This window comes from Cnephaeus nilssonii, assembly GCF_951640355.1.
Source record: "Cnephaeus nilssonii genome assembly, chromosome: 7".
Lineage (NCBI taxonomy): Eukaryota > Metazoa > Chordata > Mammalia > Chiroptera > Vespertilionidae > Cnephaeus > Cnephaeus nilssonii.
In genome coordinates, this window is record NC_137078.1 from 82469907 (window position 1) to 82496154 (window position 26248).

General features: G+C 45.9%; 1 protein-coding gene across 1 annotated transcript in view; it reads left to right on the forward strand.

Annotated features, from left to right (window-relative positions):
* CSMD2 (CUB and Sushi multiple domains 2) overlaps positions 1 to 26248 on the forward strand; it is a gene marked incomplete at its 5' end in the record, with an annotated part of 537662 nt that overhangs the window by 492444 nt on the left and 18970 nt on the right. Inside the window, 7 exon segments of the mRNA XM_079778373.1 lie at positions 4597 to 4770; positions 7567 to 7755; positions 13822 to 13995; positions 17358 to 17540; positions 23083 to 23259; positions 24461 to 24640; positions 25027 to 25200. Coding sequence (XP_079634499.1) covers positions 4597 to 4770; positions 7567 to 7755; positions 13822 to 13995; positions 17358 to 17540; positions 23083 to 23259; positions 24461 to 24640; positions 25027 to 25200 — 1251 coding nt within the window.

Below are 26248 nucleotides of genomic sequence, written 5' to 3' on the forward strand. Positions count from 1 at the left end.
ACCTCCTAGCTGGATCAAGCTGAGTCTCTAGTGGATTTCTCAATCATGCCTCCTTTGCATAATGTTCCCCAAGTTATTGCTTGTTTAAAACTGTTATCTGAACCTTAAAACCTGAAGGATAGATGGATTGTACATAAAATCCTTGGTCACTCTTTCTTTGACTTTCTTAATTACCTCTTGGTAAATTACAATTTCGTAACATTCTCTCTCATAATTTAGTCTTTCTTTCTGAGATAATTTTGTCTTTTTCTCCAATTCTTTCCTGCATGTCATCAATTACCTTTTAATTTTCTCCCATGTTTTCTCCGTGTCTTGCTTTAGTTTTTTTATTTTCTGATTCTTAAGATGGTTTTTCACGTCTCCAAATGCTTATGTGTTAATATTTAATTCAGTTTAGAGTGGTTACAGTTTTCTTATGTTTCATGTGTTTTGTTTTTGATGAGATTTTCATCAACCAAGATGTTTTGATTTCTTTCTGTTTTCTTTTTAACATAGTTCTGTATAGATTTAGGCGGATGTTTTCTATTCATTTTGTGGCTTTACGAAGGTTTACAGAAGTCCCCCTTCTATCAATGTAGCAAAATATGATTTTCTTAAATTTATTTTTCATTTAAGTATAGTTGGTATATAATCATATATTGATTATATTAGCTTCAGGTGTACAATACAGTGATTTCACATTTTTATATTTTACAATGCGATCACCCCATTACTTCCAGTAATCATCTGTCACCGTGCAAACTTATCACAGTATTATTGGCTATATTCCTCTTCCCTTTCCACCCATACCCTCCTCCCTCTGGTAACCATCCCTTTGGTCTCTGTTTCTGTGAGTCTGTTTTTGTTTTGTTTTTCTTGTTTGTTTGTTTGTTTGTTTGTTTGTTTGTTTTTGGTCTTGTTGTTGTTTTTTAGATTTCACATACAAATGAAACCACATGGTACTTGTCTTCCTCTGCCTGACTTCATTTAGGATAATACCCTCTAGATCCATTCATGTTGACACAAATGGCAAGATTTCATTCTTTTTTATTGTTGCATAATATACCATGGAATATATATATTCTCTTCTTTATCCAATCATCTATCAGTGGACACCTAGTTGCTTCCATATCTCAGTGCGATTCCAACATCATTCTTCTCAGAACTAGACTAAATAATCCTAAAATGTATATGGAGCCACAAAGGCCCCAACTAGAAAGACAAACGAAGTTGGAGATACCATGCTTCTTGATCGCAAACTATATACTACAAAGCTATAATAATCAAAACAGTATGGTATGGCACAAAAAAAGACATATAGATCAATGGAACAGAATAGAGAACCCAGAAATAAACCCTTGTTTATATGGTCAACTAATCTATGACAAAGAAAGTAAAAATATGCCCTTGTGTAATGGCAGTGTCTTCAGTGAGTGGTGGTAAATAAACTGGACAGATACATGTTTTGTATTTTAATAGAAGGCTTTCTTGTGTTTGGTAAGGGAAATTGTTTGTCCTCCATTTTGTTTGTTTGCTTTTCTTTTGTCATTGCAGGATCTTAAATGTCCCCCTTTTTGTTTATTTTCCCCTTTGTTACCCAATCTCCAGAGGATAGCTCTTCTCTACCTCTGTCTCCCTCCCCCTCTCTTCTTCTCTCACTTCCTTTATTTGCTTGCCTTTCTTTTCTTCTAGACGCAAGGAGGAGAATCACACACTCTCCTGCCCCTTCCCTGAAGCCAGTGCCTCCTGACATCCAGGCCCTTCTTCAATATGTTCCTAATTGAAGATGAAATTCCTGTTTCTAGCAGTGATTTTAGATCAGGATTTGGCCCTTCCCCTGCTTCTCTCTTCCCTTCCCATGCAGGCTGGGTCTCCACACAGGCTTGCATCAACAGCATGAGAAATAGTTCTGCCGGGGTTTCCTGTTTTATTTTTCTCCTTACACATAATTTAAAGTTTATAGCATTCTCTGTCTTCTAGTTATGCTGCAGGCCTGGCTTTCTACAGTTTTATTTGTTCTTCTTGATCATCTGCATTTTTTGGATTAGGTGACCATCATTTTTCTCAGCTGCCTTGAAGTAATTTGGAAAATTCTTCACTTTTTAATGCTCCCTAAAGTAAGCCTTTGTGTAAAGTGCAGGGCTGTGTTCTTAATTTTTGCAAGGCCAGTTTTTGTTTTTAATTCTTTTTCTTCATTTGGCTTTCTGTGTATGAGATGAAGCAATAAAATAATGAGACTTACTCAATAAGAAATCCATGAAAGTAGGTCTTAATAGCTTCTAAAGTATTAAGTTTACCAAAAGCAAGCCCATCTCTTTTCACTTTGTCTTTCAGATGCGCATAAAGAAAATATATTTGGTTTCATTCAGGAGAAAAAAACTTCAAATGCCTTCAAGAAATTGGCACAGAATGTGTGTAAATAGATTGGGTTATAAAGAATAGGGAATGTGGGCATCTAGAAGTAAGTGGAGAATGTCTGCCTGACCTGAGGATATGTTAGACCTCGTCCACACAGAAAGGCTGTAGAGTAAAGTATGGAGACAGGCAGACCCTGCCCCTGGAGTGCCTGGGTTCATATCCCAGGTCTGTCGCCATATGTCATATGGCTGTATGACTTCAGATGAGTTGGTTTACCTCACAGGGTCTCAGTTTTCTCATCTATAAAATACAGACGCCTCAAAGAATATTATGAGAAGTAAATAAATTAATACAAATTAAATGGTCAGAACAGTAAAAAAAAAAATGACTAGAATAGTGCCTGATATAGATGTCAAGCAGAGGCTGCTGGTGTTATTGTTGTGATGATGACAAAGATGGCGGTGCTGGTAATGCCACCACCTGTCACATCACAGAATCCAGGATCTTATGTCCCAAGCCCCATTGTCCCCAGGAACACAGAAATTTGGGGCGTCTCTGGAACAGGCAAGAACAAATATTTATAAGTGATTACTCTGTGGTAGGCACCATGTTAGTTGTCTTCACATATGCACTCAAGTTTCCAATATCAGCCATCATCAGAGCTTTCCAGCAATCCTTCCTCATTTCCAGAGTTAGCTCTCGTGCCCACTCCCACACAGCTCTTCTACAATGTCACCTTTTTTTCTGAAGACCCACACTCCATCTCCTCCACCTATGTTCTCAGCAAGTCGCTAAAGCAAAGAGTTTAGATGGCCTGAAATCACAGAAGCTGGGTTCAAAACTCAGCTGAACCACTAGGAAACTGTGTCGCTCTGTTTTCCCTTGAGGATAATGATGGTGCCTACCTCACATAGCTGTAGGACTAAATGAAATAATGTATTTAAACCCCAATAGTTATTAGCCAACTACATAATCTCACTTTCTATTGTGCAGCAATAATAGAAGCCATCAGACTAACTCCTTCCCCGTCCTGCTTCCCCACCCACACACCTGTCCTTGTCTTCATTCATCCTTGCCCCTTCCTCTCACCTCAGTAGAAGACTCTCCAGGCCCAAGGCTGTGCCCTGCACTGAGTCTATGGATCTTCTTTCCTCCTGCCTCCTTAGTGAGCTTAGTCAGTTTTTACCTCTCTACTGCTGATCCTCCCTTTCTATGAATTTCCCTCAGCCTGTAAGACCACATTCAATAAACATTCCTACTATGTGCCAGACATGCGAGTAAGTGTTGAGGATAAAGATGAATCGAATGTGTCATAGTCTCTGCTCTCAGGCTATTTGGCTCTGGTGGTCCATGTGCTCAAGCGCAGTGAAGTGCTCGAGCCTCTGAGGGCCTGTTTTCCTTCCTCGTGGTGTTTCTCCCTCTCCCCTTTGCAGCCTGGGTTCTCCGGGAAACAGACCTACCTGGGTGTCTGACATTTCTTGAGACTCCCCCTGGTTCCTGTGACATCCCACCTCCTGTCCAGCTTGTCTTTCTACTTTGCTAAGGACCCTTCAGTTTCCTTTGCAGGCGTTTTGGTGGATCTGCCCTTCGAAAGGTTTTCGTCCTCAGCACTCTTCTCTCGCTTTATACGAGTGGTGTTTAACCTTGGGGAGGGGGGTCCTGACCCTGGTGAAAATAAGGGTCCTCTCCCAAGCTGCTTGCATACACCTAATATTTCACATAGCATTTCAGTGGGTTCACAGACCCCATGAAGCTTATCTCCACTCTCCCCCATCTCCTCACAACTCTGGGTCCCTGGGGTTGGCCTTGGTTTCTGGTCTAGCAGAGTGACCGATCTGTTCAGGCTTGGTTAGTAGTGACTCTGCCCTGTCAAGATTGGCCCAGGAACTAGGGTGGGTCTCAATCAGCTGAGGGACAGTCATCAGTGTACCTAGCAATGAAGAGTGGAGATGGGGAGCCCCGGGGATGAGAGGCAGGACTGTGTTGCTGGGTGACAGAGAACTACAATCCAGGCCTCTCGCCCTGTGGGGAGTCATAGGATGATTTCTCTCCAGTTGTCCAAGCTGTAGACATGCCTTCAAGGAAGAAGGAATGTCCCCATGAGGATTTCAGGAAATAAAGGTTCTGCAGCAGAAGAGACTAAAGTTAGACTTACGGCTGAACTTCACTGATGGGCATGAGACATGCCAGGTGAGAGGAGGATGAACTTTTTGGGATGTGGAATAACAGGAGGGCTTACCTATCTTGTTTTGGTTACAGCAATTACCTGTGGACACCCAGGCAATCCGATCAATGGCCTCACTCAGGGCAACCAGTTTAACCTCAACGATGTGGTCAAGTTTGTCTGTAACCCTGGCTATGTATCTGAGGGCGCTGCCGGGTCCCAGTGCCTGGCCAACGGGCAGTGGAGCGACACGCTGCCCACCTGCAGAAGTGAGTCACCCTGCTCCTCCCACTCACCCCAGGACCTCTGCCATCTGTGGTTTCCCAGCCCGAGAGCAAAAGCCCTTGGATTCAGTCCTGCCGTTATGTTGACTTGATAGGCAAGTCTGGGGACAGAGAAGGGTCATAAATGGGGACTTCCTCAACCCCTAGATGCATCCGTGGAAAATGTCATCATTGGTTACATAAAAAGAGCAAACGAAGTTTCACCTGTCAAAATAGGAGTCGAAAACAATCTTTTTTTATTTTATTTTTATTTCTTTTATTTCAGTGAGGAAGGGATAGGGAGAAAGAGATAGAAACATCAATGATGAGAGAGAATCATTGATCAGCTGCCTCCTGCACGCCCCACACTGGGGAATCGAGCCCACAATCTGGGCATGTACCCTAACCAGGAATTGAACCATGACTTCCTGGTTCATAGATCGACGCTGAACCACTGAGCCATGCTAGCCAGTCGGAAATAATCTTTTTGTTTACATTTCGTAAACCAATAATTCATCACATAGAGCCCCATTTTTGATGACAGAAAAAAAAGCAGAAGAGTTTGAATGGAAAATAAAAAGCAAATAGTCTATGGTTTGGGTTGAAGCAGGGGAGGGGAGAAAAGAGGCAGATTCTGCATAGAGGATATTCCGGCCCCACCTGGGAAATAGCTCCTAACGCTTGGAAGGCTGTTTGCAACGGTAAAGGGCAAGTGGAGCTGTCTGCCTCTTACCAAGAGTGGCCGGGCCGGCTCAGTGACATTTAAGTGGACAGTCAGAGTGAACTGGACACGAGAGAGCCCAGCCTGACCTGGAGTGGACCATTCTTCACAGTAAGGAGGCTGAGAGTCCCTGGACACTGGCTCCTCCTAGCAGCATTCGGGGTTCATGCCGATTGGCTGTGCAATGTGACACAGCTCATTTGTAACTGATATTAAAGGGCCAAAGTTTTCAAAATAAGATACATTCACAACTAGTCCTAAAATAACATCCTTCTCTTAACGTTTCAAGATGCTGTTTTGAGTGAGAGAAGGTTACAGAGAACAAGACCTTGTTTTGCGCCTTCTTTCTGTCATTTATTCAGGCAGGAAACGTTGAGAACTGCTGCTTTGGGGTGTTATCCCATGTTCCCTTCTCCTCAAGAACTGTGCTTCATCCCCCCAACACAAGATGCAAATTCTCCTGGACCTGCAGCTATACCTGCCCCTTACCCACCCCTGAACCCCGACTGGTCCCGAAATCAGAGGGCAGGGGGAAAACCCTTAGGAGCCTGGCCTCCAGTCCTGCTCCCCACCAGTCATTCTCCAACCTGACAGAGCAACCTGTCTAAAATGCAAATCCGATCAAGTCACCTCCTGTTTAAAACACCTTCCCAGACTTCCCACTGCTGTTAGGAGAAAGTACTCTCCTCCACTGGCTTATGGGCCTGAGGGCCTGGCCTAGCCTCCTGTCCAGCCCCATCCTTCCTCACTTCACCTGCCCCCAGCCTCGCTTCTGTATTGGGCTTCAGCCACACTGAACCTCTTCCATTCCTCCCGCGTGCCCTGTGCCCACCCACCCCCGGGCACTTCCAGACAGTCTCCTCAAATGAAGTCTCTCTTCTCCATCGCCCTCACCACCCCCTCTCTGTCTAGGTGACTTGTGCCCAGTCACCAAGAGCCAGCTGAAATGTCCCTTCTCCTGGGAAGCCATGCCCGCTCCACCCCCTGCTCTGATGCTCTGCTCTGTGCTTCCAGAACATTCTCTGCTGCCCCTATCAGAGCACTTATCAAACAGGATAATCACTTATTTGTTCTTCTCTCTAAACCAGCAGTTTTCAACTGGGGGTGATTTTACCCATCCACCTGCCCCAACAGGGGACAGATGTCTGGAGACCTTTTAGGTGGCCACACAGGAGGGTTTCAATTAGCATCTGGTGGGTAGAGGCCAGGGATGCTGTTAAACATCCTAGACCAGACCACCCCACAATGAAGAATTATCAGCCCAAAATGTCCACAGCCCAACATGTCCACAGTGCCAGGGAGGAGAAACGCTACTTGAGACTGTAAAATCTGTGGTATCCTTACTGCCCAGCACAATGCTTGGCATTCACAGTGCTTGAGAGTGAATAAATGCCACTTATTTGTTTTGTGATGCCAACCCCTCTGAACCTCAGAGAGGTTCATCAAGTACCTTAAATGCTTATCAAAGATTTAAAACACCTGCCCTGATGCCTATGAGATTCAGGCAAGATAATGGTAGGTAGCAAAGGTGTTTTGAAAGCAAAAGTACACAACGTGAGTTATGAATGATACTGTCATTATTCCAAAATTGCCCTCTGATTTTGAGTTAAGCTGCTTTGGAAACACTTTAACATTTAAAAGTCAAATTATTTCCCCCGGATATTAATCTCTCCCTGGACTACTCATTAAAGTGATTAAAACAGTTTCCAAAAGAGCCCAACATGCTCGGGTTTTACAATTGATGAGCTTTGCTGCGGGAGACACAGCACACAGATGGGGCAGCCACGCCCTCGAGGGCCGGCCGTGCACAGGAGCATGGAGGAGGGAGAGGTTAACCAGTCTGAGAGGGGGAGGGGAGGCTTCTCCAAGGAGGTGCTGTCATGTGAGAATGAGTCCCTTAACCGCGTGATCAAAGTGCGAGCAGTCCCAGCCTCCGGGCCCGCTCACCCTCCCAGGCAGGATGTGCTTCGTGTTGATCTAGAGATTTTGCTACACTGGGATTCTGTGCCTGTTGGGCTTCTGAATTCTCCTTTAAAAGCATATGAACAATTGGTGTGTCTAATTGTCCCGTTCCATTGCAGTCATTAACTGTACAGACCCTGGGCACCAAGAACACAGCGTCCGTCAAGTCCATGCCAGCGGCCCGCACAGGTTCAGCTACGGCACCACGGTGTCTTACCAATGCAACCACGGCTTCTATCTCCTGGGCACCCCCGCGCTCAGCTGCCAGGGAGACGGCACATGGGACCGTCCCCGCCCGCAGTGTCTCTGTAAGTAGATGTCATTACTCCAAATGATCACCTGTGCAGTCATAGGATAGATCATGTCATAGAGCTGGGCTTTCCTCTGTGTGCGTGCGTGCGTGCGTGCGTGTGTGTGTGTGTGTGTGCGCTCGTGTGTATGCATGTGTGTGTATTACTTCACAGTGACTGTCACTGACTGCTCCTTGGATGGCAGAGCCCTGCTTGGCCCCGGTTGGGTTAGTGGCCACACCACCTCGCATGCTCTTCCTGGCCGTGGGCCTTCCCAGCACGGCCACCCCCTCTTCAGCCTTCAGGGTCCTTTTCCTCTAGAATTCCTGCCTGACAGAACACTGTCTCCCATTTCCCCCTTTCCTGCTTTTCCAGAAAGACAACACAGTCCTTCCTTTGAAGGACTTGAAGCAGAAATGCCGCGACTCTTGAGGCAGACGGACCTGGATGTGAATTAATAACTAGCTTTTTTTGGAAGATTTAATCCATTTGCATTTTTTAGTGAAATATAATTCACATACCATAAAATTCATTCTTCCAAAGTCTATCATTGAGTGATTTTAATATATTCACAGAATTGTACAATCATCACCACTATCTAATTCCAGGGCATTTTCATTAGACCAGAAGGAAACCCTTTAGCAGTCACTTCCCATTTTCCATCACTACCCTACCCACTGGGAGTCCTCCATCTACTTTCTGTCTATGAATTTGCCTATTCTGGACATTTTATATAGATGGAATTACATATATGGCCTTCTGAGACTGGCTTCTTTTACTTAGCATAAGGTTTTCAAAGTTCATTCATGTTGTAGCATTTATCCATACATCATTCCTTTTTATGGCCAAATACTATTCCATTGTATAGATACACCACATTTTGTTTATCCATTCCTCAGCTGATAGACATTTGAGCTGTTTCCACTTTTTGGCTGTTATGAATAAAACTGCTAAGAACATCTATGTACAGATTTTGTGTGAACATATGTTGCCAGTTCTCTTGAATATACTAGTATACCTAGGAGTGGAATTTCTGGGTCATATGGTAACTTTATTTTGAGCGTTTTGAAGATAACCGTTTTCCAGTGTCTGCACCATTTTACATTGTTGCCAGCAGTGTATGAGAGTTCCAGTTTCTCCACATTCTTACTTACGCATTGTTCATCTTTTTCATTATAGCCATTCTCATTGTGGTTTTTATTTCCATTTCCCTACTGACACGATGTTGAGCATCTTCATGTGTGCTTGTTGGCCTTTAGTTTAGTGTCTCTTCTTTAGAGAAATGTCTATTCAAGTTCTTTGCCCATTTTTTCATTGAGTTGTTTGTCTTCATATTGTTGAGTCTTAATGGTTCTTTATATATTCTGGACACTATACTCATACCAGATACATGGTTTGCAAACATTTTCTCCCATTTTGTGGATTATCTCGCTTTCTGGATAATGCCCTTTACTCTTTCTCTTGTTGCTTGTGCTTTTGGTGGAATGTTTAAGAAACCATTGCCTAATCCAGCAATTTTCAACCTTTTTCATCTCATGGCACACATCAACTAATTACTAAAATTCTGTGACACACCAAAATATATATCATATATTTTGCCGATCTGATCAAATAAATAGGTAAATTTCGATTCATTCACACTGACAGTTATTGTTTTGTTGGTTGTTGTCATTTTTTTTTTCATTTGACAATCTAAGGGAAGGAAAAGAGGCCAGTGCCCCTGACTAAATAGTCATTGCATGTTTTAAAAATTCTTGTAGCACACCGGTAGAAAATCGCTGGCCTGATCCAGCGTCACAAAGATCATCTCCTCTGTGACTAAGCATAGTTTCACTTATTCCTTTCCAAACTGAATGCTTGTTACTTCTTTTTGTTACCTACTTGCCTGGCTAGAACTTCCAGTACAATGTTGAATAGATGTGGCCAGAACAGACATTCTTGTCATGTCCCTGGTCACAGGGGGAAAGCTTTCAGTCTTTAGCCATGAAGTATGCTATTAGCCGTGGGGGTTTTGTAGATTCCCTTGATCAGATTGAGGATGTTCCCTTCTATTCCTAGCCTGTTAAACATGTTTATCACAAAAGGGTGTTGGATTATTGTTAAATTACTTTTCTGAATCTATTGGGATGATCATGTGAGTTTTCCCCCTCTCATTTCATTAATGTGGTGTATTACACTGATTGATTTTCATATGTTGAACCATTCTTGTGTTCCTGGAACAAATCACACTTAGTCATGGTGTATAATCCTTTTATTATGCTGCTGGATTTGGTTTGCTAGTATTTTACTGAGGATTTTTACAACTATGTTTATAAAGGATATCGGTCTGTAGTTTTCCTTCCTATCAATGTCTTTGTTTGGCTTCAGTATCAGGGTAATACAGTCCTCATAGAATGAGTCAGAAAGTGTCCTGTTGTAGTTTTAGGAATAGTTTGAGAAAAATTGGTGTTATTTCTTCTTTAAAAATTTGGTAAAATTCAGCAGTGAAGTCAACTGGGCCTGGGCTTTTCTTTGATAAAAGTTTTTGATCGTTCTATTGATTTGTTATCATTCTATTTACATGTTTCATTTCTTCTTGAGCCAGTTTTGGTAGTTGGTGTGTTTCTAGGAATTTGTCCATTTTGTCTTGGTTATCTAATTTGTTGACCTACAACTGTTCCTGTTTATAGTATTCTCCTATAATCCTTTTTATTTCTGCAAGGTTGTCTGGTAGTAATATACCCACTTTTATTCCTGATTTTAGTAATTTTAACTTTTCTCTCTCTCTCGCTCTCTCTCTCTCATCAAACTAGCTACACATATATCAGTTTTGTTGATCTCTTAAAAAAATAACTTAGTTTTTCTCTCTTTTCTATTTTCTGTTTCACTTATCTCTTTATTGTTTCTTCTGTTTGCTTTGGGTTTAGTTTGCTCCTCTTTTTCTTCTTTCTTAAAAAATAAGGTTAGGTTTGGGGTTTGAGATATTTTAATGTAGGCATTTACAGCTATAAATTTTCTTCTGAAAACTGCTTTCGCTGCATCTTATACATTTTGGCATGTTATATTTTCATTTTTGTTCACCTCAAAAGTATTTTATAACTTCTGATTTCTTCTTTAACCTATTGGTTATTAAGATGTCTGTTGTTTACTTTCCATATATTTGTGAATTTTCCAAATTCCCTTCCATTATTGATTTCTAATTTTATTGCATGGTGATTGGAGAATATACTTTGTATGATTTCAGTATTTTCAAATTTTATGGAGACTCATTTTATGGCCTAACATATTGTCTATTCTGGAGAACGTTCCATGTGTACCTGAGAAAAGTATATATTCTGCTGTTACTAAGTATAGTGTTCTATAGATTATTGTTACATCTAGTTGGCTTCTAGTGTTATTCATTATATTCCCTTGTTGATCTGTTTGGATGTTATATTTATAATTTAAAGTGGGGTATTAAAATATCATACTGTAATTGTTGATTTGTCTATTTCTCCTTTCAATTCTGTTAGCTTTTTGCTTCGTGTACTTGGCAGATCTGTTGTTAGGAGCATATATATTTATAGTTGTTATATCTTCTTGGCAGATTGATCCTTTTATTATTATAAAATGTCCTTCTATCTAGTAACAATTTTGCTTTAAAGTTTATCTTGTCTGATATTAGGATAGCCATTCAGCTCTTTTTTGGTTATTATATGCATAGTATATATTTTCCATCTTTTTACTTTTGATCCATTTGTGTCTTTGAATCTAAGGTGTGTCTCTTACAGACAGTATATAGTTGGATCTTGTTCTTTATTCATTTTTCTGATATCTGGCTTTTATGTGTTTAACTCTCATTTAATGGAATCACTGATAAGAAAGCACATGGAGACAGGGATCATGTGGAGAACAATCACCGATGCCTCAATTGACAGCCAGAACCAAGTCATTGAGAAGGGAACCAATTACAGTGTGTGTCCTTCTTAGAGTTAACCTACCTGGTTTCAAGAACTAGTTCTATCATTGAATAGGTCTGTGACCTTGGGCAAGTTCCTTTTCCTCACCATGCCTCATTTCCTCCTCAGCAAGATGGAGATAAAAACGGTGCCTACCTCGTAGGGTTGTCTTAAGAAATAAATAATATAATGCTTAAAACTTACTCTGTCCGTTATCTATTGCTGTGTAACAAGCCATCTCAAAACTTAATGGCTTAAAATAGCAACTGCTTTTGTTTGCTCACAGTTAGGTCAGGAACTCAGGTAGAACTTAGCAGGTGTATTAGCTGGGTTTTACCAGAGAAACAGAACCCATAACATACTACATATAAAATAAGGAATTGGCTCACACAATTATGGAGTCTTAGAAGTCCCAAGATCTGCAGTCAGCAAGCTGGAGACCCAGAAGAGCAGATGTCATGGTTTCAGTCTGTATTCAAAAGCCTGAGAAGCAGGAGAGCCAACAGTGTAAATTCCAGTCCATGTCTGAGACCAAGGGCTGGATGTTCCAGCTCAAAGGCAGAAAGAGAGAAGTCTCTCTAACTCAGCCTTCTTGTTCTATTCTGGCCTTTGGGAGATTGGATGAGGCACACCCACACTGGAGAGAGCAATCTGCTTTATTCAGTCTACTTATTCAGATTTTAATCTCATTAAGAAATGCTCTCACAGAATAATTCTTGACCAACTATCTGGGCATCCTTCTGGCCCAGTCAAGTTGACAGCTGTCATTAGGGACAGCGTTAGGCTAACTCAGATTTTATCCTGTTGGTCACTTATCCTGGTCATCATCCCTGCCATGCCCTGTCCCCTTTCCAGATGCAAGCCATGACTACAAGTATCTCCTACCATACCCCAAGTTTAATCCATCCAAGTCATTATCATCTCTTTTTGAACTAGTGCAACACCTGCCTCATTCTTGCCCCACTCTAGAATGTTTTCCACATGTAGTCAGAATGTTCTTAAAATGTATATCAGGTCATATCACTCCAGTGGCATCCCTTCATGCTTATAATAAAATCCATATTCTAGGCCATCGTAGCAACCTCTCCACCCAGGTCTTCTTCCATTCTTTCCTTGCCCTGTCTGTTCCAGAAGCCCTGGCTTTCTTGCTGGTCCTCAAGCACACCAAGTTCGTTCTGGCCTCTGGACCTTTACACCTGATGTTCCTTCCCTCAGGATGCTCTTCACCCAGATCTTGCTGAAGATGGCCTCTTCACATCACTCAAATCACTGCTCAAATGTCACCTTCTCAGTGAGGTCTTCCCTGCCCACCCCGCTCAAAAACAGCATCCTCATCCCGCCCCTGACCACCCTTTTCCTGGTGCAGCTTTATTTTCCCATTAGAATTGCCTGTTTATGTTATTATTTATAGATTTATAGTCTCTCTACCCCACTAGAATATAAGCTCCACAAGAGCATGGACTTGATTCTCCCAAACACACAGAACAGTGCCTGGCACCCAGCAGGCACTCGATAAATAGGTGCCGAGTAAATGAAAGAGCCTATGGCAAGAGCGATGGGAAGGCAAAGCACAGCAACCCTGACAGCAGTGCCCTGCCTGAACCTGTACATTCAGCTCCATCTCACCTCTGGTTCTCACAGTTACACTTTGCTGTTTCAGGAAAGGGGACTTGCAGGCTTAAGGTGTCAAGTTGGGGACAATGGATGTGGGCAATTATAAGATGCAGTTAGGAAAGGACGGTAACTGGTCCTTGTTCTGGAACCTGTGGCCAATGCAGACAATCCCAGGATCCCAATCGCCCATATTGTCTTACGTGTGCTACGTCCACCACCTTTCTGCCAGAGACATTTGGGTATGTCCTATAGCAGCGAGGAAGAGTCAAGAAAGAAAAGCAACAAATAGGATCGCATACCTACTACACGTATTATCCCTTCAACTCTTAAAACAAAGGTGTCACTCTTCATTTCACTGATATGGGAACTGTACAGCGAGATGGGTAGGCATTGCCTGCTGATGGCAGCTGGGTGTGCCAGGAGGGAGTTTGCTTCGATTGGTACCCAGGGTTTCTCTTCCTCTCCGCCTGTCACTACCAAAAGCCTAGTGTGTGTCCTGTGATGACGCCCTCTCCCTGAGCCGAGTTGCTGACATGTTTTCTCTTCCCCACAGTGGTGTCCTGTGGCCATCCAGGCTCCCCACCTCATGCCCAGATGTCCGGAGACAACTATACCGTGGGGGCAGTCGTGCATTACAGTTGCACTGGCAAACGGACTCTGGTGGGAAACGCCACCCGCGTGTGTGGGCTAGATGGACACTGGACAGGCTCCCTGCCCCACTGCTCAGGTATGGGGCCTGCAGGGGGGAGAAGGGCCCAAGGGAACACTTGGCTAATGGGAGAGGGACAAGCTCCCCAAGTGTGAGTGTGATAGAAGAACGGGAGGAAAGCAGAGCTTTTGAGCCCTCATCTCATCCCTCCCAGGCGGAGAGCACAGCTATGAGAGGTCCCGGCTGGACCTCAGCCTGTGGTGGTCTGAGTCCAGCTTCATCCCTTCATCAGCTCTGGCCAATTCATACAGCCCAGAGATTGCAAACTAGGGAGGACATAGCTGTTCTTACAGTTTGAGATTCTAAGGTGATCCTGTCTCCCAAATTGCACTTCTAAAACATTGAACCAGATATTAGGAGAAATTCTCAAAGCACTAGCCACTCTCTCAAAGGACTATTGGCTGCCCAGGCCAATCCCAGACACATCACTCTGTTTCCACCAGGACTTTGGCCCCTCGCCTCTACAAGACTCATTAATCATCCAGCTCATGAACTGGGCAGGACAAGGTATGAGCCTTGGGGACTCCTTTAGCCTGGACGAGAAGAAAGCCAATTATCTGGGTTCCTCCCTGACTTCATTCTGTTTTGACTTCTGGTGAAAGTGTCTTGGGGAGGATGGCCTGGGAAGACAACAGCCAAGTATACTGAGGCTTCCTGAGTTGTCCACAGAGCACGTTCCAGGAGGGAGAGGCATTCCCAAGAGGAAAGGCACACATTTCCAAAGTCTGCTTACCCAAACTCTAATTTCTGTTTGGAATTGTCTTAGTAGAGGTTGGAAAACGACCTACTGGAAATATTACAGGAACAGTTCTTGTCTGGAGTAGAAAACTAAGCTGGAAATCTCCAAAACTTTTCAAGCCTGAGGTTCCCTCATGTTGTGACTTCCCAAGAACTGGTCCTGCATGTGGAAGAAGGGACTCTTCCTTGGCCACGTCAAGGTTGATGGGGAGACTTAGAAATAAGCTGGCACCTTGGGAGCATGAAATAGTAAAGAAACACGCCTTCAGCCCTGACCAGTTTGGCTCAGTGGATAGAGCGTCGGCCTGCGGACTGAAGGGTCCCAGGTTCAATTCCAGTCAAGGGCATGTACCTTGGTTGTGGCACATCCCCAGTAGGGAGTGTGCAGGAGGCAGCTGATCAATGCTTCTCTCTCATCGATGTTTCTAATTCTCTATCCCTCTCCCTTCCTCTCTGTAAGAAATCAATAAAATGTGTTTTTTTTTTAAAGTAAAGAAACACGCCTTCAGCAGACTTGAACCCCACTCACTAGGGGATGTACTGCATTCAGCTGTTTAGTCCTGATCCTGAATATTCTGAGGCACAGTTAGCAATCTCATTTCTCCTGAATATCCATCAAGGATGACAAACACTTGGGAGACCAGAATCATGGGCAGAGCTTTCCTGGAGACCTCCAAGGACAGGACTAGACAGGATTCTATAAATGCTGAGGCTGAGGAATGAATGCCTTAAATAAAAAAAAAAGAGAGAGAGAGAGAGAGAGAGAGAGAGAGAGAGAGAGAGAGAGAGAGATGAGCCCTAATCGGTTTGGCTCAGTGAATAGAGCAAGGGTCCCGGGTTCGATTCTGGTCAAGGGCATGTGCCTTGGTTGTGGACTAGATCCCTAGTGGGGGGCGTGCAGGAGGCAGCTGATTGATGTTTCTAACTCTCATCAATGTTTCTAATTCTCTATTCCTCTCCCTTCCTCTCTAAAAAATCAATAAAAATATTTTTTTAAAAAGATAAGAGATGTGAAGAATAGGAGATTATGATGCAATGCAAGGTGTGCACCGGTGAGTAGAATATAATTCCTCCCTCCTGAAACTTAGAGATGTCATCTTTTGTAACAGCATCTACTGCCAGGCCAAAGAAACACACATTCAAGAGTTCCAGGGTCAAATTTTTGAACCTCATTTTGTTCAGTCAGTGCACCCAGATGATGTGTAACAAAATGTCCTGAGTCCTTGAGACAAGTCCCTAGGCCATCAAGGACATGCAGAGATTTCCAGCATTGGAGACGTACTTTGGGAAGTTCATTGCTCACCTCTTGCTGATAGGCCTCTTTAGTAAAAGAGTGAGCTGTTGCCATCTGCTCCCATGATACAATATCTGTCCCAGACTCCCTTATTTCATTGACGTGGAAGCTCCAAACAGTGCAGTGGGGGCCATTCTTTCGGCTAAGCCCCCAGGACTGGAGAGCTCCACCCTCGGGCCTATTGCACAATAGCGCTGGCTCCAGCAGAGGTCAGCTAGCCAGTGTGGGAGTTCGAGTACTCACCATCAGGACTGCCTTTCAGGGGACCCAGTACTGCCTGTTCCATGAGCTACACCCTGGAAAACTTGAAAAGATAAGAAAACCTGGTCAAATGTGATGGGCCCTCTTTTTTCAAATGTTTGACTTAAAGATTGAATGAATCCCCCTCCCTTGATAGGAAGCAGAATGGGGAACATGGTAATCTCATAATTCCAGGATTGAGAGAAAGAGACAAAAATGGACCATGGTAGGTTATACATTATTTAAACATTGCTTTACTCCAACAAACTAAATGTGGTCACTCAAATGTTGTCATTTGATGCCCATACACATGGGTTCATGATGAGGTACATCCACATGAGTTGGAAACTTTCATGCAGAAAGAGTTGAGAGGTTCTAAGATATTTAATCCAGAGCTCATCTGTACTCTGTAATTTGGGAGTAGGGAATCCTCAATTAAAGGATCAGGATTCAAGCTGGGCTGTTGAGAAGATGAGGCTATGCCAAGGAGCGTGAACTGTATCCTATAGGCAATGGGAAGCCAGTGGAGCTATTTCAGCAGGAAAGAAACAAGATCAGATGAGGGGTGGTGGTTCATGGTTATGATCTGAGGATAAATGGAAGATGCATGAGAGAGGGAATTGAAGAGGAAGGGACATTAGTTTGGAGGCTCTTACAATAGTTCAGGCAAGAGAATGCTGAGCATCTGAACTAAAATGGTGGCATTGGGAACACGGAGGATACTCTGGAATCAGCAGCTATTGGTGGAAAAGAGGGAAAACGGAGAAGGAGGAGATGCAGCCAGCTTGGACCACTGGTATTCACACTGGTGCAGGCCAAGGAACGAAGGCATGATCCACCAAAGGTTCTTCCCTCTCCCTTCTCTCTTCCTTGCTGGGTGGTCCCCAGGAATTCACCAGTGACCTCAGACCTTTCTGTTCTTTGACCCCTGAGTAGTAAGGCAGGAGCCTGTTCTGATAACTTGGGCTAGACACAATCAGTTTTCACCGCCTCGTGCAGGAGGGCGCACTGCCTCCTATAAAGAGTGGCCCAACATCCTCCTCTCTCAGTCCTCCACTCCCTTCCTTCCATGCTAAAAACAACGGTACTTGTTTGGTTCTGTCTTTAGGCACCAGCATGGGGATATGTGGTGACCCTGGAATACCAGCACACGGCATACGTTTGGGGGAGAGCTTTGCCCCCGGGAGTCTGATGCGCTTCAGCTGTGAGGCTGGCCATGCGCTCCGGGGATCGTCAGAGCGAACCTGCCAGGCCAATGGCTCATGGAGCGGCACGCAGCCTGAGTGTGGAGGTAATGTATGTGACCATTCTCTCTTCCCCTTTGCCTGCCCTTTTTTGCCCACCCCAAGCACCTGCTCTCACTCACTGATGAAACCATGGCCCCCGGTGAACCCTTGGCTTCCTGGAGAGTGGACATCAACAGATAGCTTGTGCATCCTCATTTGTAATCTAAAGACAAACATATTTCCACCCTCACTTAAGAAGGGAAGAAACCAGGATAAACTAAGTTTAGCCCGTTTGTTCACTTATTTCCTATACTAGAGGCCCAGTGCATGAAATTTGTGCAGTCCAGGAGCCCTCAGGGGATGTCCGACTGATGGCTTAGGCCCACTCACGTGAGCCTGGCTTCTGGCTGAGCAGCACTCCCCTGTGGGAGCATACTGACCACCAGGGGGCGGCTCCTGCATTGAGAGTCTGCCCTCTGATGGTCAGTGCGCATCATAGTGACTGGTCGTTCTGCCTTTCGGTTGATTTGCATATTAGCCTTTTATTATATAGGATAGTTTCATTCAACAACTATGTGTCAAATACTGTCATATGTGCTAGGGACACAAGAGTGACAGTGACAAACACATTGCCCTCTTGGAGCTTACCGTTGAAGGGAGGAGACGTGTTAAATAAGCATTAAAAATGCCCAAAGAACTAGAAATCCAATTTTTTAAAAATATTTAAGAGTAATCTAAACTCTTAATGTTGTTCCCTGAGGTAGCCTGGGTTGGGGCTGTTATGTTTCTGCACACATTCCTAAATTTCTGAAGAGACTCTTTCTTAAAGCCTCTCCTCCCAGAGTCTAACTTTTCGTAGCTGCTCCCTAGTCCCTCTGTCTCTAAAATCCAGCCTGTGTAGCACTTTCCTAGTCAGGAAGCAGTTTAACAGCTGAAGGGGAGGTGGACTGAGGAGATGTTGGAAGAGAAAGGAGACGACAGGAAATCATCATCTTGCCTGGGAGGTGTGGGAATGGAATAGGGAAATGCTAGTATATAATTGTCAGGGAGCACCAGGGGCTCACTTAAGGTAGGAGGCCACTAATTTAAAGTGAGAGTAGTCAGCATTGTCTGGGTTTTTGTTCAACCACATATTGCTACGCCCGTGCAGGCACAGGGCAGGTGAAGCATTAGGTATAGGGTTGGGGTTTTATCGGGCAACTAAGACATCAGCGGAAAGTGGCGAGGGACGTGAGGGTATATACAAAGCAGTGGTTATTATTGATCTTGGAATCTAAGCTGGGTAAGGAGGGGGTGTGTTGTGGTTTTTTTTTAATGGGAATAGGTAGCAGTAAGAAAAGTAGTAAATCAATGGATTATGAGTCCCAATAGGACCAAGAAATGACCAGAGAATGAATCCCAGAGGCAGAGAGCTGAAGAGATAAGAGGCAGGGTTAGAGAGCAGCTGTTTGAACTTGAGGTTGTGGAGTGGTCCAGCAGAGCACAGGGCGGCGTTCTGGCCCAAGGTCAGAGGACACCTGCCCAGGAAATGAGCCACATGGGGTCAGTGCCCTCCTACTTGTCTGCCCAAAGTCCCGCCTTTTTGGAGTGCAAAGTTAGCTTCTACGGGATTTTTTTAGACACAGTAAGAAAGGTTTGTGGTAGTCAGAGAGTCAAGGAGAGAATTTAGTATATTCTCAAATATTCACTGTGACCCAAGTCCCCTTTTGTGCCACTCGGACCCCAGGCTGCAGTAGTCAACATGTCAGGAGTATTTGGGAAACAGAAAGTTAGTGACTGAGAGTTTGGACCTGGAAGTGGATGCTGAAAGTGTGTATGTAACGTGCACACAGCTCTTTGTGACTTCCCTGACCAGTTTCCACTTATCCTTCAAGGCTCTACTCAAATTCTTATCTCCAGCCCTAATAAGATGCTCTCTTCTGAGTGTTTTCTTTCCATCAAGTGTAATACTTATAACATCACTAGAGGCCTGGTGTACAAATTTGTGCAAGGGTGGGGTCCGGCGGACCCGCCCCAATTGGGGCGATCAGGCTGGGCTGGCAGGGGATAGGGACTGTAGGAGGTTGGCCGGCCAGCCCCGCCCCCAATGGGGGGGCAATCGGGGGCAAGGCTGGCCGGGGGGAATTGGCCGGCCGGCCCTGCCCCCTGTTCAAACTCCTGGTCAAACTCACGGTCGAGGGGACAATTTGCATATTAGGCTTTTATTACATAGGATATTTTGATTCATCTGTGTATAGGTAGTTTCTTAAGATATCCTGAACTCCGCAAGGGCAGAGGACATAACTTGGTCATCACTGAATTCCTGGGACCCAGGCCATACAAATACCTGTTAAATAAATTGATGTTAGAGCCTATCGGTTGTGCTAATTATATAGGAATAATTTTGTATATTTGACCTCAGGACTACATAAATGTTGTACATACTTACAAAATAAAGTTAAATCAAAGATTAGAAGCAAGTAATCTCTGAATATCAAAATCAAAACTAATGAATTTATGTATCAAGTTAGTGATTTAATAACCCAGAGAATTACTTAAGCCGACTTGAAAAACAATGAAATCTTACTATAGTATATATATCCTAAGAACAAAGAGAACTGCATGAAATCTTAAACTACTTTTAGCAATCATATTGTTAAGTAATAATATTAGTATTACTCTTCTGATACTATTACATACATAATGCCATAGTATCCTATCTAATAAAGAGGGAATATGCTAATTGACCCTCACACCATCACAAAGATGGTGGCGCCCACAACCAATAAGGAGGGACTATGCTAATTGATTGCCCCACCCTCAAAGATGGCGGTGCCCACAGCCAATAAGGAGGGAATATGCTAATTGACTGCCCCGCCCTCAAAGATGACGGTGCCCACAGCCACAAGATGGCAGCGCCCAGTCCCTTCAGCCCCGCCAGGGCAGCAGGCCACTCCGCACACCTGCCTCCAGAGTCCCTCAGCCCCCAGCCACCCAGGGCTGGCCCAAGGCACAGGCAAACCTCAGATGTCAGATGGTGGCTGCCCAGCTGCCCAGGTTGGCAGCTGCCCAGTGCCAGCCCAAAGCACAGACCAGCCTTGGATGTCAGCTGCCCAGTCGCCCAGGGCCACCCAAGGCTCAGGTAACCAGGGCTGGCCGAGGCTTGCACTGCTGGCAGTGGCAGCAGCAGAGGTGTGATGGGGGCATCACCTTCCCCTGATCGCCAGGTCACCTCCCGCCCCTGAGGGCTTCCGGACTGTGAGAGGGGGCAGGCCGGGCTGAGGGAACACCCCCACTCTAGTGCATGAATTTTCATGCACCGGGCCTCTAGTATATAGGTAAAACAAATTAAAATTATGTATTGTCTTTAAGAACCAAAATTTCCAGCATATAACAGATATAATGTAAAAATTTCAAAGTTAAGGAAAACTCTTAACCCTAAATGTGGATTGGTAATATCAGTATAAGCTCATAGTTTATTTTCAATCTGAGAAGTTATTTTTCCAGATATATCCACTCAAAAATTTTAGAATCAATGAGTGCCCTTAACATCGAGATTGTGGTTTCTAAATACAATCTCCATTGAACGCAGCTAGAGCTCTTTGGAGAAATGGCAGATTCCAGAACGGAGGCAGGAAATAGAAAGGTGAACTTGGAACACCTTGTCACTCTAGCAGGAAATCTACCAAAGACAAGTGGAGTCATGAAAAGGCTCCCACTAGTCTAAGATGGGATACTTTGAGCATCAATAAGAATAATAGTGGAAATGGATGGCTACATTCTATCTAATAAAGAGAGAATGTGCTAATTGACCCTCGCCCCATAGCAAAGATGGTGGCGCCCACAGCCAATAGGAGGGAATATGCTAATTGACTGCCATGCCCTCAAAGATGGCGGCGCCCACAGCCACAAGATGACGGCGCCCAGTCCCCTCAGACCCGCCGGGGCGGCAGGCGCATGGCAAGGCCGGGCTCCGTGCACCTGCCTCCGGAGTCCCCCATTCCCCTCAGCCCCCCAGCCGCCCAGGGCCGGCCCGAGGCACAGGCAAGCCTCAGATGGCAGCTGCCCAGCCGCCCAGGGCCACCCGAGGCTCAGGTAACCAGGGCTGGCCGAGGCTTGCGCTGCCAGCAGTGGCAGCAACAGAGGTGTGATGGGGGGTGTCGCCTTCCCCTGATTGCTGGGTCCCCTCCCACCTCTGAGGGTCCCAGACTGTGAGAGGTGACAGGTCGGGCTGAGGGAACCCCCCCTCCAGTGAATGAATTTTCATGCACCAGGCCTCTAGTCCTATATAATAAAAAGTTAATATGCAAATCGACTGAACAGCAGAACGACCAGTCGCTATGACGCAAACTGACCAGTAGGGGGCAGATGCTCAACATAGGAGCTGCCCCCTGGTGGTCAGTGAGCTCCCACAGCAGGAGCACTGCTCAGCCAGAAGCAGGGCTCATGTCTGGCAAGAGCAGTGGTGTTGGTGGTGGGAGCCTCTCCCACCTCCGCAGCAGCACTAAGGATGTCCGACTGTGGGCGTAGGCCCGCTCCCCTGAGGGAGCGGGCTAAGCTATCAGTCGGACATCCCCTGAGAGCTCCCGGACTGCGAGAGGACACAGACCAGGCTGAGGGGACCCCCCCCCCGCGAGTGCACGAATTTCATGCACCAGGCCTCTAGTAGTAAATAAGCTTAACCTTTTGCACTCGGATGTCGAGTGTGACTTGACACGGTTAGCATTAGAATAAAGGAATCGAGAAAAAAGCAAGCGAGTGCAAAGGGTTAAATCCATGAGTTCCAGTGACTATTGGTCATCTTTGAAGCTTGCTAGAGAACCAACTTCTTGTTCTGATGTCTGATTAAAAGAATAATCAAGCATTATCCAGCCTTCCTGTATGACTTGCATTTCAGGGTAAGCAAATATTTGGTGACGGGCATGTTCTTTATTAAAGTAGTCTAGCGGATGCAGAAAGAATTATAGAATTAGAATATCACCCTTTTCTATCCCCTAATAGCAAATCTAGTCTAGCAAGAGTTGATTGCTGTTAAAACCATTAAGAGAGAAACTAATGAGAATTGTATCATGCCAGAACCCATTGATCAGCCTCAAAGTCAGGAATAAGGAAACAATCAGACATTCTGTGCCTCCTGATGGGATGCAAGGGAAAAGGCACAAAACCCCCATGAAATGCCCTGGTTTCTGTAACAGATAAATCACAGGACAGGGAACAGCCATCTCTGGATTCCAAGGGTCTTAGAGACACACCAACCAAATAGCCATAGGTGGGTCTTGTTTGGATTGTGATGCAAACAAATCAACTATTTAAAAAAGAGGGGGGTGGGGGAGAGAGAGAGAGAGAGAATTAAGAAAAATTAAGCATGGATTGAATATTGGAAGATACTAAGGAATTGTTTAAATTTTTACATGTGATAATAAAACAGACATAGTCCTTAAGTTTTAGAAATCATACAGGTCTCTCCTTCCCTTCTGAAGGTGAGGTGATCAGGCGTGGCAGCAGCGTAAGAGGCCTTTCCATCCGCAGGCTCCTTGTGTAGCACACGGTTCCCACTCGGGGCAGTTCTCGGTCCCCAGGGGACGCCTGCCCTGTTCTGAGGAATGATGTATTCTTTTGGCTTCCTAGTGATCTCCTGTGGGAACCCCGGGACTCCAAGCAACGCCCGCGTCATGTTCAGCGATGGCCTGGTTTTCTCCAGCTCCATCGTCTATGAGTGCCGGGAAGGTTATTACGCCACAGGCCTGCTCAGCCGGCACTGCTCGGTCAATGGCACCTGGACAGGCAGTGACCCAGAGTGCACAGGTGAGAACCCAGGCCCGTAGGCTCCATGGCAAACGGTGGCCGAGGGCAGTGGGTTCCTCCGTGTCCAAGACGAAAGCTGTCCGTGGGAGATAGGGGAGGCTGTCTGGAGTGGTGGGACTTGCCCCTGAATGCAATTCATACACATAATGTCTATTTATTGAGGACACATTGGCATTGGTTTGAGGCCACTGAGCTAAGTGCTTTATTTTATAGGCAATGCCATTGGATGCTCACCCCATCCCCCTGAAGTAGCTACTATTTATCCCCCCTTTACGTGAGATGACTGAGGCTCAGAGGTTGCGATACACCGATTTGCTGTTTCTCGGGCTCTGGCCAGTTCCTTGGGCTGGCTTTTTCTCCTGTAGGGCAAACCCCCAGTGCCCAGCCTGATTACTTTCCACTTTAACACTGCCACCACCCACCATCCTTGTTGGTTCCTCTCTCCCTGACACCCATCCCCACCCTGGCCTGGCTCTCAAGCCTCGTGTAACCCCCCACTCCCCTTTCTTGCTTCTCTCAAGGGAAGCCCCAAGCCCTTTTCCCTGGAAAGTGAGTCCCTGTGGGGCCCAGATGGAGGGAAGTGATAAGATAAGGAATCTGACAACATTCTCCCTTTCCAAGTCCTAGTCTTTGATGTCAGGCTCTATCTGAAATCCCATGTCAAGTTCACTTTTGTTCCACAGCCAGCGCTCACCAACCCCCAGCCTCACTTGATACCATAGCATAGTTACAACCATTGCATAGGTCCTCAGACCCTGATTCTCAGCCCCTGGGCCTACAGAGGCCTCCTAGGCAGAATACCAGGTGGCAAGATACACCTGCTGGCAGACAAATTGTCTGTGGGGTTCATTGACACATCTTAGGCTCTTCAACCTGGAGACCTCCCTCCCCCTGAGTCCTAGGAACTGAGCCCTCTGGGTACTTCCTCTTGGAGGGGTGAGCTTTGAATAAGAAGGATGGTCATCATAGCCCAAGTTTCTGGGGTGCATAAGGATATTGTGGCAAGGAGAGTGGGGTGCAGGAGGACTCCTGCAGGGAGACTGGGCAGTGCCCTCCTGGGAACCTGGGAGGGGCCCGGTATTCCTTATCTGACAGATTCCTTCCTGGACGTGTGTAGGGAGTGACAGGGTGGTGTTGGAATGCTGGGGACGAGGGCTGGGGCCTGGGAGTGAACAATGCTGTATCTGTCTCCCTGTCCTAGTCATAAAGTGTGGTGACCCTGGGGTTCCGGCCAATGGCCTCCGGCTGGGCAGTGACTTCAGGTACAACAAAACTGTGACATACCAGTGCGTCCCTGGCTACATGATGGAGTCCCATAGGGTGTCTGTGCTGAGCTGCACCAAGGACCGGACGTGGAATGGTACCAAGCCAGTCTGCAAAGGTGCGTCTGAGGGCTGCAGGCGTGGACAGAGGGCCAAAGAAGATACAAAAGTGAGACGTGGGCCTTGAGCATCTAGAAGGGAGGGTGACGAGGCAGAGCCCTGAGATCTTAACCAGGGGCCTGTGGGGTGAGGACTGGCCCCTGAACATCTGCAAGGGGGAGTCAGAGGTACCAAGGCAAGGCTTGGGCTTTGAGAGGAGTGGGTTGTCAGGCGCCGAAAGGAGCAGAAAGACCAGAGCTCCCTAAGTAAGAGGGGCCGTTCCTGACTCCTCCTGCTCAGCCCAGACGCCTGCCAGGTGCAGGGTGGCCAGTAACATCCGTGCTGGTGACGGGCCTGGTTTCACCGGGACGGCACCAGAACTCAGCCTGCTGTGGTCTCCCCGCAGCCATCCTGTGCAAGCCGCCTCAGCTCATCCCCAACGGGAAAGTGGTGGGGTCGGACTTCATGTGGGGCTCCAGCGTGACGTATGCCTGCCTGGAGGGGTACCAGCTCTCCCTGCCCGCGGTGCTCACCTGTGAGGGAAACGGATCCTGGACCGGAGAGCTGCCTCAGTGTTTCCGTAAGTTGCTCATAGGGCTCTCTAGCGCCTCCTGTCTGCCGCTCCTTCCCCTTCCCTCAGAGCTCTGCTGCTAGAAGTTCTAGACCAGATAGCCCACCCCAGACCAGGGAGGACCTTTGTCAGACACTATTAAAGAAGGAAGGAAGTTTAAAGGAAGAAAATGAGAATAAATTGAGCCCTAGCTACAGACTTTGTGTGGTCACAGTGGTAAGAAATTAAGCCATAGATGAGAGGAAGGTTTTTAACCCAAAAGGTTGTTAACTGGCTCGGTCAGTACCCAGCGATGGGGGGCCAGTGCAGGAAACATGCCTGTCTTCATGGAAAATACCTGCACAGAAGGGCTCCTGGGAACTCCTGATTTCGCGGTGACAGTTTATTTCTACCCACCTGGCCCAGTCGTGTCCCAGAGAGCCCCAAGTCCCCCTCAGGGCTCATTCCTTACCGAGCCCCGGGAGAAGCAGGGTCCAGGTCACTTATTCTTGTCAGAGCCCGAGAATTGGTTCTGGATATTTTTCTCGGTGCCTGTGCTTTGGACAGACAATAGGACCTATTTTTCCTGTCCACTGGGCATTGGTCTAAGGCTGCAAAAACCTGTCAACATACTCATGACACTGTTTGGGTACCCCTGACAGTTTGCTTCCATTTGAGAAATGTCAGCGGAGGCGAGGGCCAGCAGCTCAGACGTGGACCCGGGAAAGGCAGCACTTGGTGCGTGGTCAACCTTCGTGGACCGTCAGGGCAACATTAGGAACGGAACACAGCAAGTCTCAGGGCAGAGTCTGGCCTAGAAGCAGTGCTTTTCTTCTTGAGAAAGAGCTGCGTTGCTTTTTAGCGATGCTTTACAGTTACTGTCCAAAAACACTGTGTGATAGCTGAAAAGACAAGAACGTAACAGTCACCTGAACGCTCAGTCCCCAAGGCAGCCACGGCTGTGTCTCCATGCCTGTCGCTCTGCATTTTTGCATGTATAGCATATGGATATGATTTTCTATAAATGGCATTGCATCGTGCTGTGCATACTAGCCCATGACTTGTACGCATTGACAGG